General features: G+C 34.2%; 1 protein-coding gene across 6 annotated transcripts in view; it reads right to left on the bottom strand.

Moving 5' to 3' along the window:
* Positions 1–14554, bottom strand: part of TTYH2 (tweety family member 2) — a 181700-nt gene that overhangs the window by 58040 nt on the left and 109106 nt on the right. For all 6 annotated transcript variants that reach the window (XR_015058944.1, XR_015058945.1, XM_085884022.1 and 3 more), the window contains exon 7: positions 2019–2094. Coding sequence is in view for 4 of the 6 variants with exons in the window: in XM_085884022.1 (XP_085740148.1) it covers positions 2019–2094 (76 nt within the window). In the remaining 2 variants the exon portion in view is untranslated. The remainder of the gene's footprint in view (positions 1–2018; positions 2095–14554) is intronic.

Genomic DNA, 14554 nt, shown 5'->3' with positions numbered 1-14554 from the left:
TTGATTCACCTGTGATTGCACTTTTCAACTTGTCTTTCTTTAGCCACCTCCCATATGCCTGGAAGTCAGCAAAATATCAGTCCAGTCCAGAAGAAGGGTGCAAAAGCAGATGCTCTCAATAATCGACCAGTGAGCTGACTTGTAATTATAAGCAAAGTAATGTTATCCTTCATTGTTGCAGAAGTCAAGACTTTCCTCATTTCAAACAATCTGAAATCCAATCATTAGTTTGGATTCTGTCCCAGTCACTTATCTCTGAACATGTGCTACTCTTCTCTCAGAAACGGTTGGAAGCCCTAAATCTCAAGCAAGAGGTCAGGACCAACTCCCTGGATATATCTAGGGACTTGACAGTCTGGTATCCTGCTCTGCTTGTAGTACTGCAGCATAGCAAACCAATTGTTCAAATTTGCATAAAAGCACCAAAATTGGTACATATGTAGAATAATGTATTCCGAACAATTCTGGATGTGAAGCCACCCGAGATTGTGCCTTGGTAAATTTGAACAATTGATCCGAAATATCAGACTACGCTGCTGGACTATTGGCATAGTGTAGCTACTTGCAGCATACAATGCCACATTCATAATTGGCTTTATAAATTCCTCCACTTCTGCAATCAATGCATTTCCATCAATGCAGCCCTTAATGCTCTTCTACCATTTGAAGCTGAAGTGCCTTATGGCAATGTCTTACTTTTTTCTCTTGAAGATACCTTTCTGATGCTCTGGAAAATCCTCTCGAATAGCTTTTTGCAGATACCTCCACATTGGGAACAGACATCCCACTGAAAATCCATCTGTGGACAGTGATACAGTACAGTAACAAATCCTAATGACCAACAGACTCTCTGCCCATCTGGAATTCATGAAATGCTGGTCTAATAAATGCAATGTTTTTCAATCCTGAGAAATCTCACAATGTCACCCTCTCGCTCTGGAAGAATCATCAAATGACCTCAGATATGACAGTCTTGTACGGTGCACTATGACCTGAGATATCTCCGAGATCCATGAGCGGCTCCAATGGAGGAAACACAGTCAGTATGGGAGGTTCTCCCTCAGACCATGGGTCCATGGTCAGTTCATCCAACGATAAGGAGTCTGGAACCAATTATGTTGTGAAAGTGAAGATCAGTCAGAGTTTGTTGTTGACTCGTTCCTTCAATACAAAGCTCTTCCACGAGCCTTGACTTTGTACAAAATAAAAACACGAACGCACCTATCTATTTCTTTGGTCAACTACCAGAAGCAGTTCAGCTCTTGAATTTCAAGGCCTCATCAGCCAGGACTTATTTAAGGCAAACCAGATTGCAAAAACTGGCCTCCACATCCAGTTGCAGGCTGAGAATCCTCCCTCGTTCAATGTGTTTCCTTGAAAAAGCAGAACCTCTTCCAACCAAGTATTCAGGTCAAAGAGAATTGTCTTCTGTCATTGTTCTTTTGACTTTTTTTGTTCTGAAATTTAAATTTGAATATCATTCCCAAAACTGATTTGGGAAAACTGATTTTACTTCATTCAATAATTAATAATCAACAGATGTCTTGAGTTGTATGCATGGTACAATGATAAAATAAATACCACTGCCATGCTTTAGACAACAATTAAAAAACTATATCACAAATAATGTATCAAGAAGTTTAACTGAAATCAAATAAACTTTAATAATAATATGCATCCAAATTAAAAAAAAAATAATACTGTACGGTAATTGAGAAAACTTTATAGAACTAGTACTGTATTGTAATCAAGTAATGTTTGACAGCAAAGTTAGCTTCATAGTGGTTAAAAGTGACAAGACCAGAAGTGAAGTGAACCTAAGAAATTATTGATCCAATAATTGGTGTAAACATGATTGCATACAACAACAATGACACTTTCTCATCATATCAATAATTGTTCTAATTATGGTAACCACCATTGTTGCTTTTCCATGCTCTAAGAACTTGCACATTTTAATTCCTTATGTTTTGAAGAAAAAAAATAAAATAAATTGAAAAAGGTGTTGAAACACCTACCTTTTCCCATGATTCCATACTCCAGTGTTAAGTTGGAGATATAATTATCTGGAGCGATGCAAAAATCACTCATGCCCTGGGAATGAAAGAGATTTGATTATTTTTTTAATTACTGCGTTAACAGTTGAAAAAAAAAAACACATTTTACAAGTATAATCATCCCCCATCCAAAAGAATGACTTTTTTCTCCCACCATTAACCCCCCCCCCCCAAGCACACCTCTTTCCAAATTTCCAATCTTTTCTTCCTGAGAGTTTGCTTCTGCATCCATCTTGTCTATCCCTTGCATCCTCCCCTACCCCTCATTCTCCCCCACATCCCTTAGTTGTCCAAGTCTTCCTCTATTTTGTCCCTTAACTGTGCTGTTCGTGTGTTTCCCCCCTCTCTCTTTCAGCTGTTCCCTTTGTTCTGTTACATCCTGATCCATTATATGTTCTAGCTCCTCCATGAGCCTCGACTTTGTGTACAAACATAAAATAAAAACTACCATACACCATTACGAGTTGGGGAAGAAACACACACAAACAAAAGTAGGGAACAAAGCAGATAGAGTAATATGGGATCTCCCCCTCTCAAATTTATACACATACATAATCCTCATTGGTCTTTTTGTACAGTATATTGAACATTAATTTTGTTTGAATTGTCTGTTATACCAGTCATGGAATTCTCAGGTGCCGATATTAAAAAAAGGACCACTGAACCTGCAGCTTATCTGGACCCTGACCTAATGCTGTAACCCAAATTTGGTAGAATTCTGACTGGTGGGTCTGGTGAAGAAGATTTTTGAAGGAATTTGTGCAACTGCCATCTTGACACACTTCTGGTCATGTGATTAGCATTGCCTCTGCAATTTAACATTAGGACTGTGTCCTAATGTTGTGACTCAAATTGGGTAGGATTCTGACTGGTGGGTCTGGAGAAGAAAATTTTTGAAGGAATTAATACAATTTTCATAAAAATTGAATAAGTCGGCCATTTTAACACACTTCCAGTCAAGTGAATGGCATGACCTTCAAAATTTAACATCCCTACCCTGGCCTAATGTTGTTATGCAAATTTGGAAGCATTCTGACTGATGGGTCTGGAGAAGAAGATTTTGGAAGAAATAATTGCACTTTTCGGCTATCGAGCTAAGTCGGCCATTTTTACCAACTTAAAGTCATGTGAACATAACAAGCTTTGCAATTCCTGTTACCAGTCAGGAGAGGAAATTTGCTGCAAAATTTCAGCCGGATCAGCCCAGCGGTTTGGCCGGAGAAGTCAAAATGGGAGACGGTCAGATGGACAGACAGAAAGACAAAGAGATGTATGGACGGATGGACAGAGCACAATGACAATACCTTATCTAGAATTGCAATTCCAGATAAGCTAAAAATGAAATCTCAAAGGATAAGGAGGCAAATTTCCAATCACTGTCACTCTTCCACTGTCAGAAACCTTCACGTTCTCCACCTCAAAGTCTCGGCTCAGTTGCCCACATGCATTTATTATTTGTTCCCTTATGCTCCTGACTGTGGAATAGTCTCCTGGTGTCCCATTATCTCGCCTTCAATTCAGTCTTTTAAATGCACTGCCCTTCACTACTTTTTAGCTTATCTGGAATTGGAATTACAGATAAGGTATCGTCATCGTGCACCGTCCGTCCGGCCATCTGTCCGTCCGTCTGTCCATCTCCTATTTGGACTTCTCGCTCCAAACTGTTGGGCCAATCCGGCTGAAATTTGGCAGCAAGGTTCTGCTCCTGACTGCTTACGGAATGCAAAGCTCGCTCCTGTGACGTGACCTTCAGTAGGTCAAAATAGTGGATTTAGTAAATTTCTTCAAAAATCTTCTTCTCCAGATCCAGCAGTCAGAATGCTACCAAATTTGGGTTCCAATATTAGGCCAGGGTAGGGATGTTAAATTATTGTGGAGGTCATGACTGATCACATGACTGGAAGTGTGTCAAAATGGCCAGTTTAGTCAATTTTTGGAAAAATTGCATAAATCCAGTCAAAAACTCTACTTCTCCAGACCCACCAGTCCGCCAATCAGAACGCTACTAAATTTGGGTTTCAACATTAGGACAGGGTCCTGATGTTAAATTGTGGAGGTCATGCCGATCAATTGACCAGAAGTGTGTCAAAATGGCAGACTTCGTAAATTTTTGGGAAAATCGTGTAAATTGCTTCAAAAATCTTCTTCTCCAGACCCACCAGTCAGAATGCTACCAAATTTGGGTTACAACATTAGGCCAGGGCCCAGATAAGCTAAAGGTCCAGTGGTCCTATTTTTCTTTTTAAAGATTATTTTAGCTCAGCTATGATAGAACTTGGAGCACAAATTAAATCAATCACAGATATCATTATATACACTTCACACATGTTTTATGTTGGTTTTCATTTTTTATTGATTATATTTCCATGCACTTGAAAGCAGAAATAAAATGATTCAGAGTAATGTAAACAATTAATTGCATTACTTATCTGGATTACTCTTACAGATCATGTAATGGATTACAAAAGATATAAGGTAATCAGTAATGTTAGGTTTACTTATTTGAAAGTAACCATCAAATTATTCTCGAAAAGTAACACATTACATCAATCTGTTTGAAAATTGTGAATGTTTCATGGCAAGGAAAAGCAATTCAAGAAAACATGCACTGACCAACAGATCATGTATTATGCGCACAAGCTTTTTTTTTTTTTACACAAAGCCTGGGCTCATTGAAGAGTAGGAAAGTAGCATAACAAAGCCAAGAAAGACAACATACAGACATTGGGACAGCAAGTGAATGTAATAAGCAAGGTAATGAATGAGAAATAAAGGAGGAGAGAGAGGAGAGGGGAATACATAGCAACCTGTGAATAAAAGAGCTTGGAATGTGGAGGTTAATGGTGGTAGAAAAGATCATAGATAGAAATAGGTGATGACATCAATTTGCATTAACCATCCACTTAAAACGCTCAATAGAACAGTGGGATTGAATGATGAACTCAGGAATTCAGTTCCACAAGTGGAAGAAAAGAGGAGCAAATGAGTGTAGGTGAGCAGTAAGTCTGGATTTTGGGAGGTAAACAAGGAGTCAGTTGCTGGAAGAACACATGCATCCTCGAGGAACTGGGCAGGATCATTCCATTAAAAGAACAGAGGGAGCAGGACTAGAAAGGGGGGGGGGGGAGGTTGAAAAGAGAGAGGCCACCAAATTGTCTGTCATGGGAGAACAGCAAGCTTTGTGTTTCGGATTCTTTATGGGAGATGCCATTGACATTGAAAGCTAACTTAAACATTTGGCTATCACACGGCATTATACAAGAGTGCAAATAACACAAAGGTCAAATAAGCTGCCAATTACCAAGTCACACATCATTTCAGACAGTACAACACTTGGTCCAGAACTGCACTCGTGACAAGTACAGCACTAACCTTATCTCCTTCATCCAAGGAAACTCCTGAGATAGTGAGATAGTGAGTAATGTTGTCATAAGCTCAGTTCCCTCATCAATTGGCATTATACAAAATAAAGAAAAGATTTATTAATATTAATGGGAAAGTATCAGAAAGACAGATCGATACCAATAGAAATCAAAGGTACTGATGGGTTTCGGTTATAACCGCATGACACATCAGATGCATGTGTGATAATTATCACACATGCATCTGACTGCCTTAAACCTGTGATCATATTAGTCCAGATTCATACCTGCACCTGCAGGTATGAGAGGTATGAATCCAGAAGAGATTATTTTTCAAATTTTACAAGTATATGGCTTTTACTTTCAATTACACCAGACAAGAATATTGATGCATTATGTTTCCAAAGCGTTTTATTTTTTTTTGTTTAGAAAATATGTGGCTCGAGAGTAGGAAAAAAAATGGGATGCTCGAAAGGTGCAACATTCATTTGCTGACAAGGGTTTCTGGCCTTGCCCTACAGTGTCCATTACAGTGTGTGGATGAGGAAAACAATTTCTTAATTACCGCACTTCTAAACCACTGCCGCAGTAATAGCAGCAATTAATCCTCAACAATGCTTTGCTGACAGAAATGGATGGCAAACACATGCACCATGCAGACACACCAATAAAAAGAAAAAAACTCACAATCATTTAATCTGAACAACTTTTACAATTAAATATGCTACAAACTGCAATAACAAGTGAAGCTGATGAAACAACAACAATCGAATTATTGCCATTTCTTCCATTATATGAATTGGTGCAATTTGGCTATATGGTAGCCCTTAAATAAGCTGTGATGCAAAGTAAACACAGACCAGGATTTAACAGTCCATAAAAATCTCTCACGGTGACTCTTTGGGTTTGACCCTTTTGGAGGATATTGCTTCCCTCATAACATTACATCTACATGATAAAGAAATCCAAGACTCAAGGGAATGTACAATCCAAACGAGCATTATATAAAATTCCACGCACATCTGAATAGGATTTACCATAGAAGTATGAAAATATTTTGAACCAGACAAGCTTATCAATAATGTATGCAGTGATAAAGGGATCACAAAATGCAAACTAGAAAGCATATTAAAATGCAATGCCGACCATGTCAGTCGAGGATAAATGGGGCTTCTGAGGCAGCCATTCAAATGAATGGGGGAAAAGGGAAAAACTTTCTAACTTAAGCCCCAAAAGCCCAAAATAGGAGACTGATTTCCTCCCCCTCCCATACAAGCAAATGTAAAATTGGAGACTCATTTCCTCCCCCTCCCACACAAGCAAATGAAAAATGGGAGACTCATTTCCTCCCCCTCTCATACAAGCAAATGTAAAATTGAGACTGACTCAAGCCCAAAAAGCCTAAAATAGGAGATTGATTTCCTCCCCCTCCCATACAAACAAATGTAAAATTGAGACTTACTGATTAAAGCACTTCTTTCCTTTCATATTTTCATTCCATTCAAAGAGCGAACCAATAAATATTTGTCCATGTTCTACTTTGGGGAATAACTTAATTTTCCTATTACATTCATCACCATCGAGTATATTCACAAAGATTACTTTGGAACTTGGTTCTTGGTTTATGTGTCTTTGTTGAGCAATGTTGAGTAGAGATTTCTTTAACCAATGACCAATTTTAAATTTCAAAATCCGATGAACTTTCCTCACTCTCAACCCAGCGGATAAACATTGTCTCAAGTTCCTTTGATGCAAAACATAACTTTCTTTATCATTTAATGTAGTAAGTAGTTTTTCTCGACATTTACCTTTTATATTAAATGACTGTTGGTAATCACTTAACCATTGTTTTCTTTGACTTTCTTTACCAGGGGCAAAAGGTAGGGCTTTGTGTTTGTGATGAAGTTCTTCTGGATATTTTAAATCAAGCTCAAAATAATATCCAACTTCAGCTTCATCCAATTCTTTTTGAGAGGAGACAACAACGTCTTGTAAAAAAATTTCATAATAATGTTTTTCTTTAACCCATTTAAGTTTTCCATAAGGTAAAAATTGAGACATAGCCCACCCATACAAATTGTTAGCATCATAATACATCAGGTAAGAGTTGTCCTCATTCTTTTTATAACCAGGAAGATATTTGTTGTTTGCTTTAGCATATCTCTTGGAACATACTTGAGATATTCTTCCTCTTTTAGCTTTCTCTATCATTATAAGCATATCTATGTCACAGATTAATTCCAAATTTTGTTTTGTCATTTTTAATATAGCACTCCAAGGCAAACCCGGGGCTGTGTAATAGTGAACAGGGTCTAATCCATAAGAATTTTTAGTATGACAGACTGTTTTAAAAGTTTCAAACACATCAGCCAATAACAATACATCAGTTTTAAGATACAAATCATGATATTCTCCAAGATTCTTTATATTAAACTTCTCCCAAACCTTTTTAGCTTGTGCATAATCTCTATCGGAAATACGAGTTATATTCAACTTGCCATAGAAACTTTCCCTTGAAGGAAGTGGTGTTTCTTTAAACTTCTCAAATGAATCCATATAGTCATACGGATATATTCCCTTTTATGAAAAGAGATCAATCTCTTCTTGATTTGAGAAATGTGATTTAAGATTCGGTAAGTTTTTAATATTTGATGCTAAGTTAGATAATGGACTTTCCATAAACATGTATGTGTCAAGAAATGTGATATGGGTTATGGGGGATGTATGAATTGTTTTTGTGAATGAGATGTATTTTTGATCTGTGTTAGGAATGGCAGAAATATCTCCAGATGTCTTTGAAAGTTCATTTATAAATAGATGTGCATCAGTGAGCATTGTTGTGAAGAAAGACAGGAATAAAGTTTGGAGGCTTTTAATTAAAATTACAACGGGAATGAGCTGGACCTCTATATTTACCAGTAAGATGACAGTGATCCCTAACCTTGACCTCTCCCTCAATTTTCTCCTCACAAATATGAGAGATACTGTTCTTTCTAAATTCCTTTTTCTCTCCCTTTGTTAATGACATTGGTTTATAGGTTTTAACCATTATTTATCTTATTCTTATGCAGTCCTTTTCCAATCGTCTTACAAACTCCTCTGAGGCATCTTCTCCTCTATAAAGTTCTAACTTGTTGTATTAATCACCAACAGATGATTTGATATGATAGCAGAAACCACAAGGAGTATGTTTTTGATATTTATATGTGTATGATTTATTTGGATTTGGAGAAACAGTATCTATCTTTTCAAGGATACTTTCAAAATCAGCATATATCACAAACGGATGTTTTATAGATTTGTTAACATCTTTGAATGATATGTTTGAACCTGCTTTTGGTAAATTGATTACGGTTGATTTTTAATTACTACAATATTTCGAATGTTGATTTAATCGTTCTTTTGTATGAAAGGAGTTGAGACATCTCTTACAAGGATACGTTTTACATTTTCTCTTGTATAGTTGTGATTTGGTTAATCTATTTTTGATGAAAGCATGATGTGATTTTTCCTTTGAAGTAAAGTGCAGGTCAATGTGTTTCATAATTTTATAGTTGTTTGGAATTTTTAATATCTGAACTTTGTTTGTATCTGTTAATCCATATACATTAACAGATAGATTATTCATTTTCTCAAATTTAGGAATATCTCTCAATGACATTGGAAACATTAAATATTTAACATTTAATGTATTCTCTTATTTCTCATAATGTTCAACCTTTTCAGGATTCCATTGTGGAGGATGTAAGTGAGCAAGAACAGACCATAGAAAACATTTATTATATTTGTTTTGAATATTAACAACTGCTATCTTAAGTTTTATCTCTTTTGGTAAACCAATATAAGAAGAAGCTTGAAGAGGATCTGATTTTAAGATGTGTATATCTAAAAAGATTATTTTTGTAATAGTAAATCCACTACCGACTACAGTGTTATCAACATCTTGTTCTTGTCTCTGGAGTTCATCGACAACATCACATCTTACAAAATCTTGAAATGATGAGATAAAGTGAGGGTTTGTCCTCATACAGGGAGCAGTTTCATCGCCTTGTCTTACCATATTCAATTTTACTCCCATATAAAACTTAAAAGTTTTCATTTCACTTAATGTGTTTATAATTGTAGTTTCAATACTTTGTTTAACCATATCAACAGCTTCCATGATTGAAGATGGTACAGGGTCTTGAAAGCTAAACAATCTTATTTTTATATGCCCTTTAAATGCCCCATCAGTGTTTTCAATGCAGAATTTAGTGGCACCTTCCCGTTCTTCATTGTTCTTGTGCTTGTGTGATTGAAGGTGTTTATTATAATTTTTTAAAATAATATCATTATCACATCTATCACAATGTTTTGTTTCTTGGTCAAGTGGAGATATTTGTCTGAAAAGATTGAATGTGTGTTTGTTGGTTTGAAGGTGTTTTTTTTAAAACATTTATATTCATGATTATAAACGTCACAGTACATTGTATTCATCATATTTATATAAGAAAACTTTGCTTAAAATAAAATTTTCTTGATGAAAATTCCATTTAATTTATAGGTGAATCTGTGCTTAAAACCATTATTTTTATCCTCCAACATTTTTCACTTAATAAATAGAATGTATCAAGACACAAAAAATAAGTTTCAATCAATGTCTTCATTTGTAAAAGATACTGAGAAATATGTCAAGGATGTAAAATTGAATAAAGATAAATATAACAACTATTGGATGAAAACAATTATGGTGAATAATGAGTTCTTCAATTTCCTTCAGTGGAAGGGCTTTTAGTATAACTGGAAGAACATCAAATAAAGTAGTTCCAACAAAAGTTTTTCCTCTCCTTCTGGCAATATATTCAAAACAAGAAAAAGCAATGAAACAAGAAAAAGTATCAAAAAAGAAAAACCTTATGGATGAAGCTTTACAAAGAAAAGATAAGACCATCTGTAATATGCAAGGAGAAATTTGTATTTTTTTCAACAACCCTAAAGATGGAAATCCTGATGAAATAAAGGATGTTAATATGTCAGGTGAAATGACATTTTGTTCAATAGTAGTTATGGATCATTTTAAAATTACCTTCAATATAAAAAAAATGTAGTAGTCGAATCTGTTAATGAAAAAAAGTATATACATATACATGGTAATGTTTTTTTCTACTAATTAAATATGTCATTATTCAACTGAAGATTTTGAAGATTATGAGAGTGATGACAGTTATGATACCAAGAGTTTGTGTTCAAACAATAATTATGATACCGAGAGTTTGTGTTCAAACAATAGTTATGATACCGGGAGTTTGTGTTCAAACGATAGTTATGATACCGAGAGTCTGTGTTCAAACGATAGTTATGATATCGAGAGTTTGTGTTCAAACAATAGTTATGATACCTTGAGTTTGTGTTCAAACAATAGTTATGATACTGAGAATTTGTGTTCAAACGATAGTTATGAAAGTAGTTTTATGGATGATTATGAAAGTACTGAAGATGAATTTTAGTTGAAGCAAAGTTTTACTTTATAAATATGAATAGTATACGAGATCTTGAGCCACTTGAATTCCCTGATTCTCCATATGACAAATTTGAGAATTGTCCTGCATGTGATAGAGTGGGATTAAACACAGTCAAAAGCCTATAAACAATGTATATTCTGTGATTATCTTCCAATTAATGATAATAAAAAATATAAAAGCAATATAATTCTTTTAGATTAACACCAAAAATGAATTACTTTACAAGATTGATTAGAGAAATGAATGTAAAGTGTGAGGGTGATAACACAACTTTCCTTACAATGGAAGAAACTGAACGTATTAGAGAAATGTTCAAAGGATTGTTGTTATATATTATTCACGATTGCCATTTTCAGGGAAATATCAACACAAGATATTGTATAAATAAAATAATGGATTATCTTGAAATTAAACCCGAACTGAGGATAAAATATAGTTTCTAAAAAAGCCAATAATATATTAAATAACCTGTTTTACAAATAAATATATGAATGATTTTTTACCCATTTGGGAAAATAAGATATAATTTAACAACCATAAAAATCTTCCAAATTCATTAAGATGTCTCATAGTTGGTTCAAGCGGGTGTGGAAAAACCTGCATACTTTTAAAGATACTCCTTACTCCCAACTTTTTGAATTATAATTTAATAATTTTCACAAAGTCAAGTTTTCAACCTGAGTATCAACTACTCTCACAAGGTTTTAATGCTGGTCTTCAAAAAGAAGATATAATCAGTTTATTTAAACTTCAAAACAAACTAAATGATTACAACATTGAAGATATAATACAACTATTTTGTGATACACAGAGATATAAAAAGAAATCAAAACCGATAACTTGTATTCTTAGTGATAATAGGGATGATACACCTTCTCCCCGAGATTTGGAACAATCAAAAAAGAACCTCGTTATCTTTGATGATTGTGTTAATGAGAGAAACCAAACGGTAATGGACAGCTACTACACAAGAGGGAGACATTCTTCTTGTAATTGTATTTATCTTAGTCAATCATACTTTCAACTTCCTCGTCACTTAATAAGAAACAATGCTAATACTTTTATTTTATTCAAGTTAAATTCAATAGATATAAACAATTTTTGGAGAGACAATTGTTCTACAATTGTCCAATTTTTGGATTTTTGTCTCCAATTTTTTTGGATTTGTTTCCAATTTTTGGAGAGACAATTGTTCAATAGACAATTGTTCTAAATTATGTAGTAAAAAGGAATTTGGGGATTATATGAAGCACACGACTGAAAAATATAAATATATTGTTGTGAAACAAGATGAGATATTAAGGGATATATTTTTTATTTTATAAACAATTACATGCATAAATGACAACTATTATTATAAATCTTGTGGGTAAATCTGCTTCTGGAAAAAACTTTCATAAATCAAGGTTCTTGCATAGTACAAATGAGAATATTGTAAATTTGCTTAAAAAGCACCATGTAGTTCGTATTGTATCAACACCAACTTGAGCAATAAGACCTGGAGAAGTAGAAGGTGAAGATTATTACTATATTTCAGTGGAGGAACATATGCGATTGAGGAATGAAGGTCAAATATTGGAGGAGGTTTCTCTTGGTACAACAAAATATTCACATTGTAAGAATGAGTTAAAGAAACTAAAATCTGGTGGTCTTGGGATATTATAAACGAATCCAGAAGGAATGAGATAAATTATTAAACATCTGAGTGGTAATGGGGTTAAGATTTTATCATTCGGTTTTGATGTTGATGAAGAAACTCAACGCAGACGTATGAAAAGCAGAGATACAAGTATTAGTGAAGAAGAAATTACAACTCGTATTAATGTTAATAAAGAATTTGATGAAATATTTAAAGAAAAGGATTTATTTGAACACATCTACTTTAATGATGAAGAAAAGGAAAATTTCCCTGTTGATCTTCACAATTCATTAAATGATATTTTCCAATAAATAAATGGATGCGAAAGAGCAAGAAGATTTAAGGAGCATCAAGAGTTGGTTTCAAAAGTTGGAAAACAACAGGAAGACAAAAAGAAGAAACGCAAACAGAAATTAATGGGTGAAGAAGCATTTGAAAGAAAACAAGAGAATTTTCTTTAACCACTTTTAAAAACTTCCCAAGAAAAAATTATACATGTTTCCACAGTTCCCACAATAGAATATACTAAAAAAAACTTCAAATGTTAAAAGATTTCAGTCAAATGACGGAGGAAGAATTAGAGCATATAGGAGAATTAGAATATGATGATGAAGGATTATTTCAACAACTGGAAGAGATTAATCAACCCACTGATTATATTGTGAATGCTCTTCAAAACAATGAATATTCAGCAGATTCAAAACCACAGCAGGTCTCATTCCAACAGAAGAACCAGCAATATTTCATCTTGCTCAAGAAAAGGAATTGATATTTAATGATGAATGAAGGTTCTTGAGTTCTGCTCAACCCCCTGTTAAATTAACCAACAGATTAATGTTTCTTCTCACAAAAGATGGAAGACAAGGTTCAACTGTGAGGGATGAATCAAAGTATTTTGATAAACCATTGGATATGAAAAATAATGATGATAGAGTATACTGTATATTGATCTGCTGAACTCTGTTAATTATAGGGTTAGTCTTTCTGGTAAAAGCAGGAAGAATGAGAAGGAGAAACACATTATTCAAGCTTAAAGTATCCTTGGTTCAGGTGTAAGTTTTCTTCCAAATGACCCATCACAATTAGTTAATAGACTGTTATTGCTGTTAGATAGTAAGAAGGCTGGAAATAACAAATGTTTTAATGAAGCATCAGCCATTTTAGACCAGTTGATGAACATGATAATAAATAAATAAATGTTAATACAAAGACATATTATCTCATTTTAAATAAGATGAGAAGCACAATCCTTAGTTTTAATTTCACAAGTGACCACACATCTTCATTCCCATTCCCACTACAACTTGACGCAACAAAAGAATATGAGGCGTCTTTATTGTCCATGGAAACTTATAATACCTTATTTAATATCACCGAGAAAAATGACAAGTTTAGTTATAATCCAGGAAGTGGATACAAAACGATAACAGTTTCACCCAGAGAATATGAGATTTCTCAAATATTTTCCGAAATTGCTCGTCTTATGAAAGAACAGGGTGATGAACCAAAACATATTGTTATAGATATTCAAAAACATACTTCAAAATCAACGATTAAACTTAAAAGGTTGATTTCACAATTGATAATTCATTTAGAGAGTTATTGGGTTTCTCGTCAAAAAAGATTGAAACTAATGGGACGTTCTACAGTGATAATGTCATTCAAATATTCTCAGGCATAAATTCGGAATTAATTCACTGTGATTTGATTGATGGCACTTATAATGATGGAATAAGAACAAATACAATATTTTCATTCAGCGCATACTCAACCACAATTGGTTATAAATTCAATATGGAACCCAAAAATCTGGTTCATCTACCTGTGTCAGGAAAAACCATATACAGAGTAAATTTTAGGATAACCGACCAAGATAATCGCATGATTTCTTTTAATGGAGAAATTATATCCATCAGAATTCACCTACGTGAAGTTTTCCAATAAATAAATACGATGGTTATTGTGAGGAAACACGAGTTGGGAAAATATAAAATA

This window comes from Eptatretus burgeri, chromosome 1 (assembly GCF_056783735.1).
Source record: "Eptatretus burgeri isolate ZD-2024b chromosome 1, Ebu_testis_v1, whole genome shotgun sequence".
NCBI classification, from domain to species: domain Eukaryota; kingdom Metazoa; phylum Chordata; class Myxini; order Myxiniformes; family Myxinidae; genus Eptatretus; species Eptatretus burgeri.
This window is presented reverse-complemented; position numbering and strand designations above follow the sequence as displayed.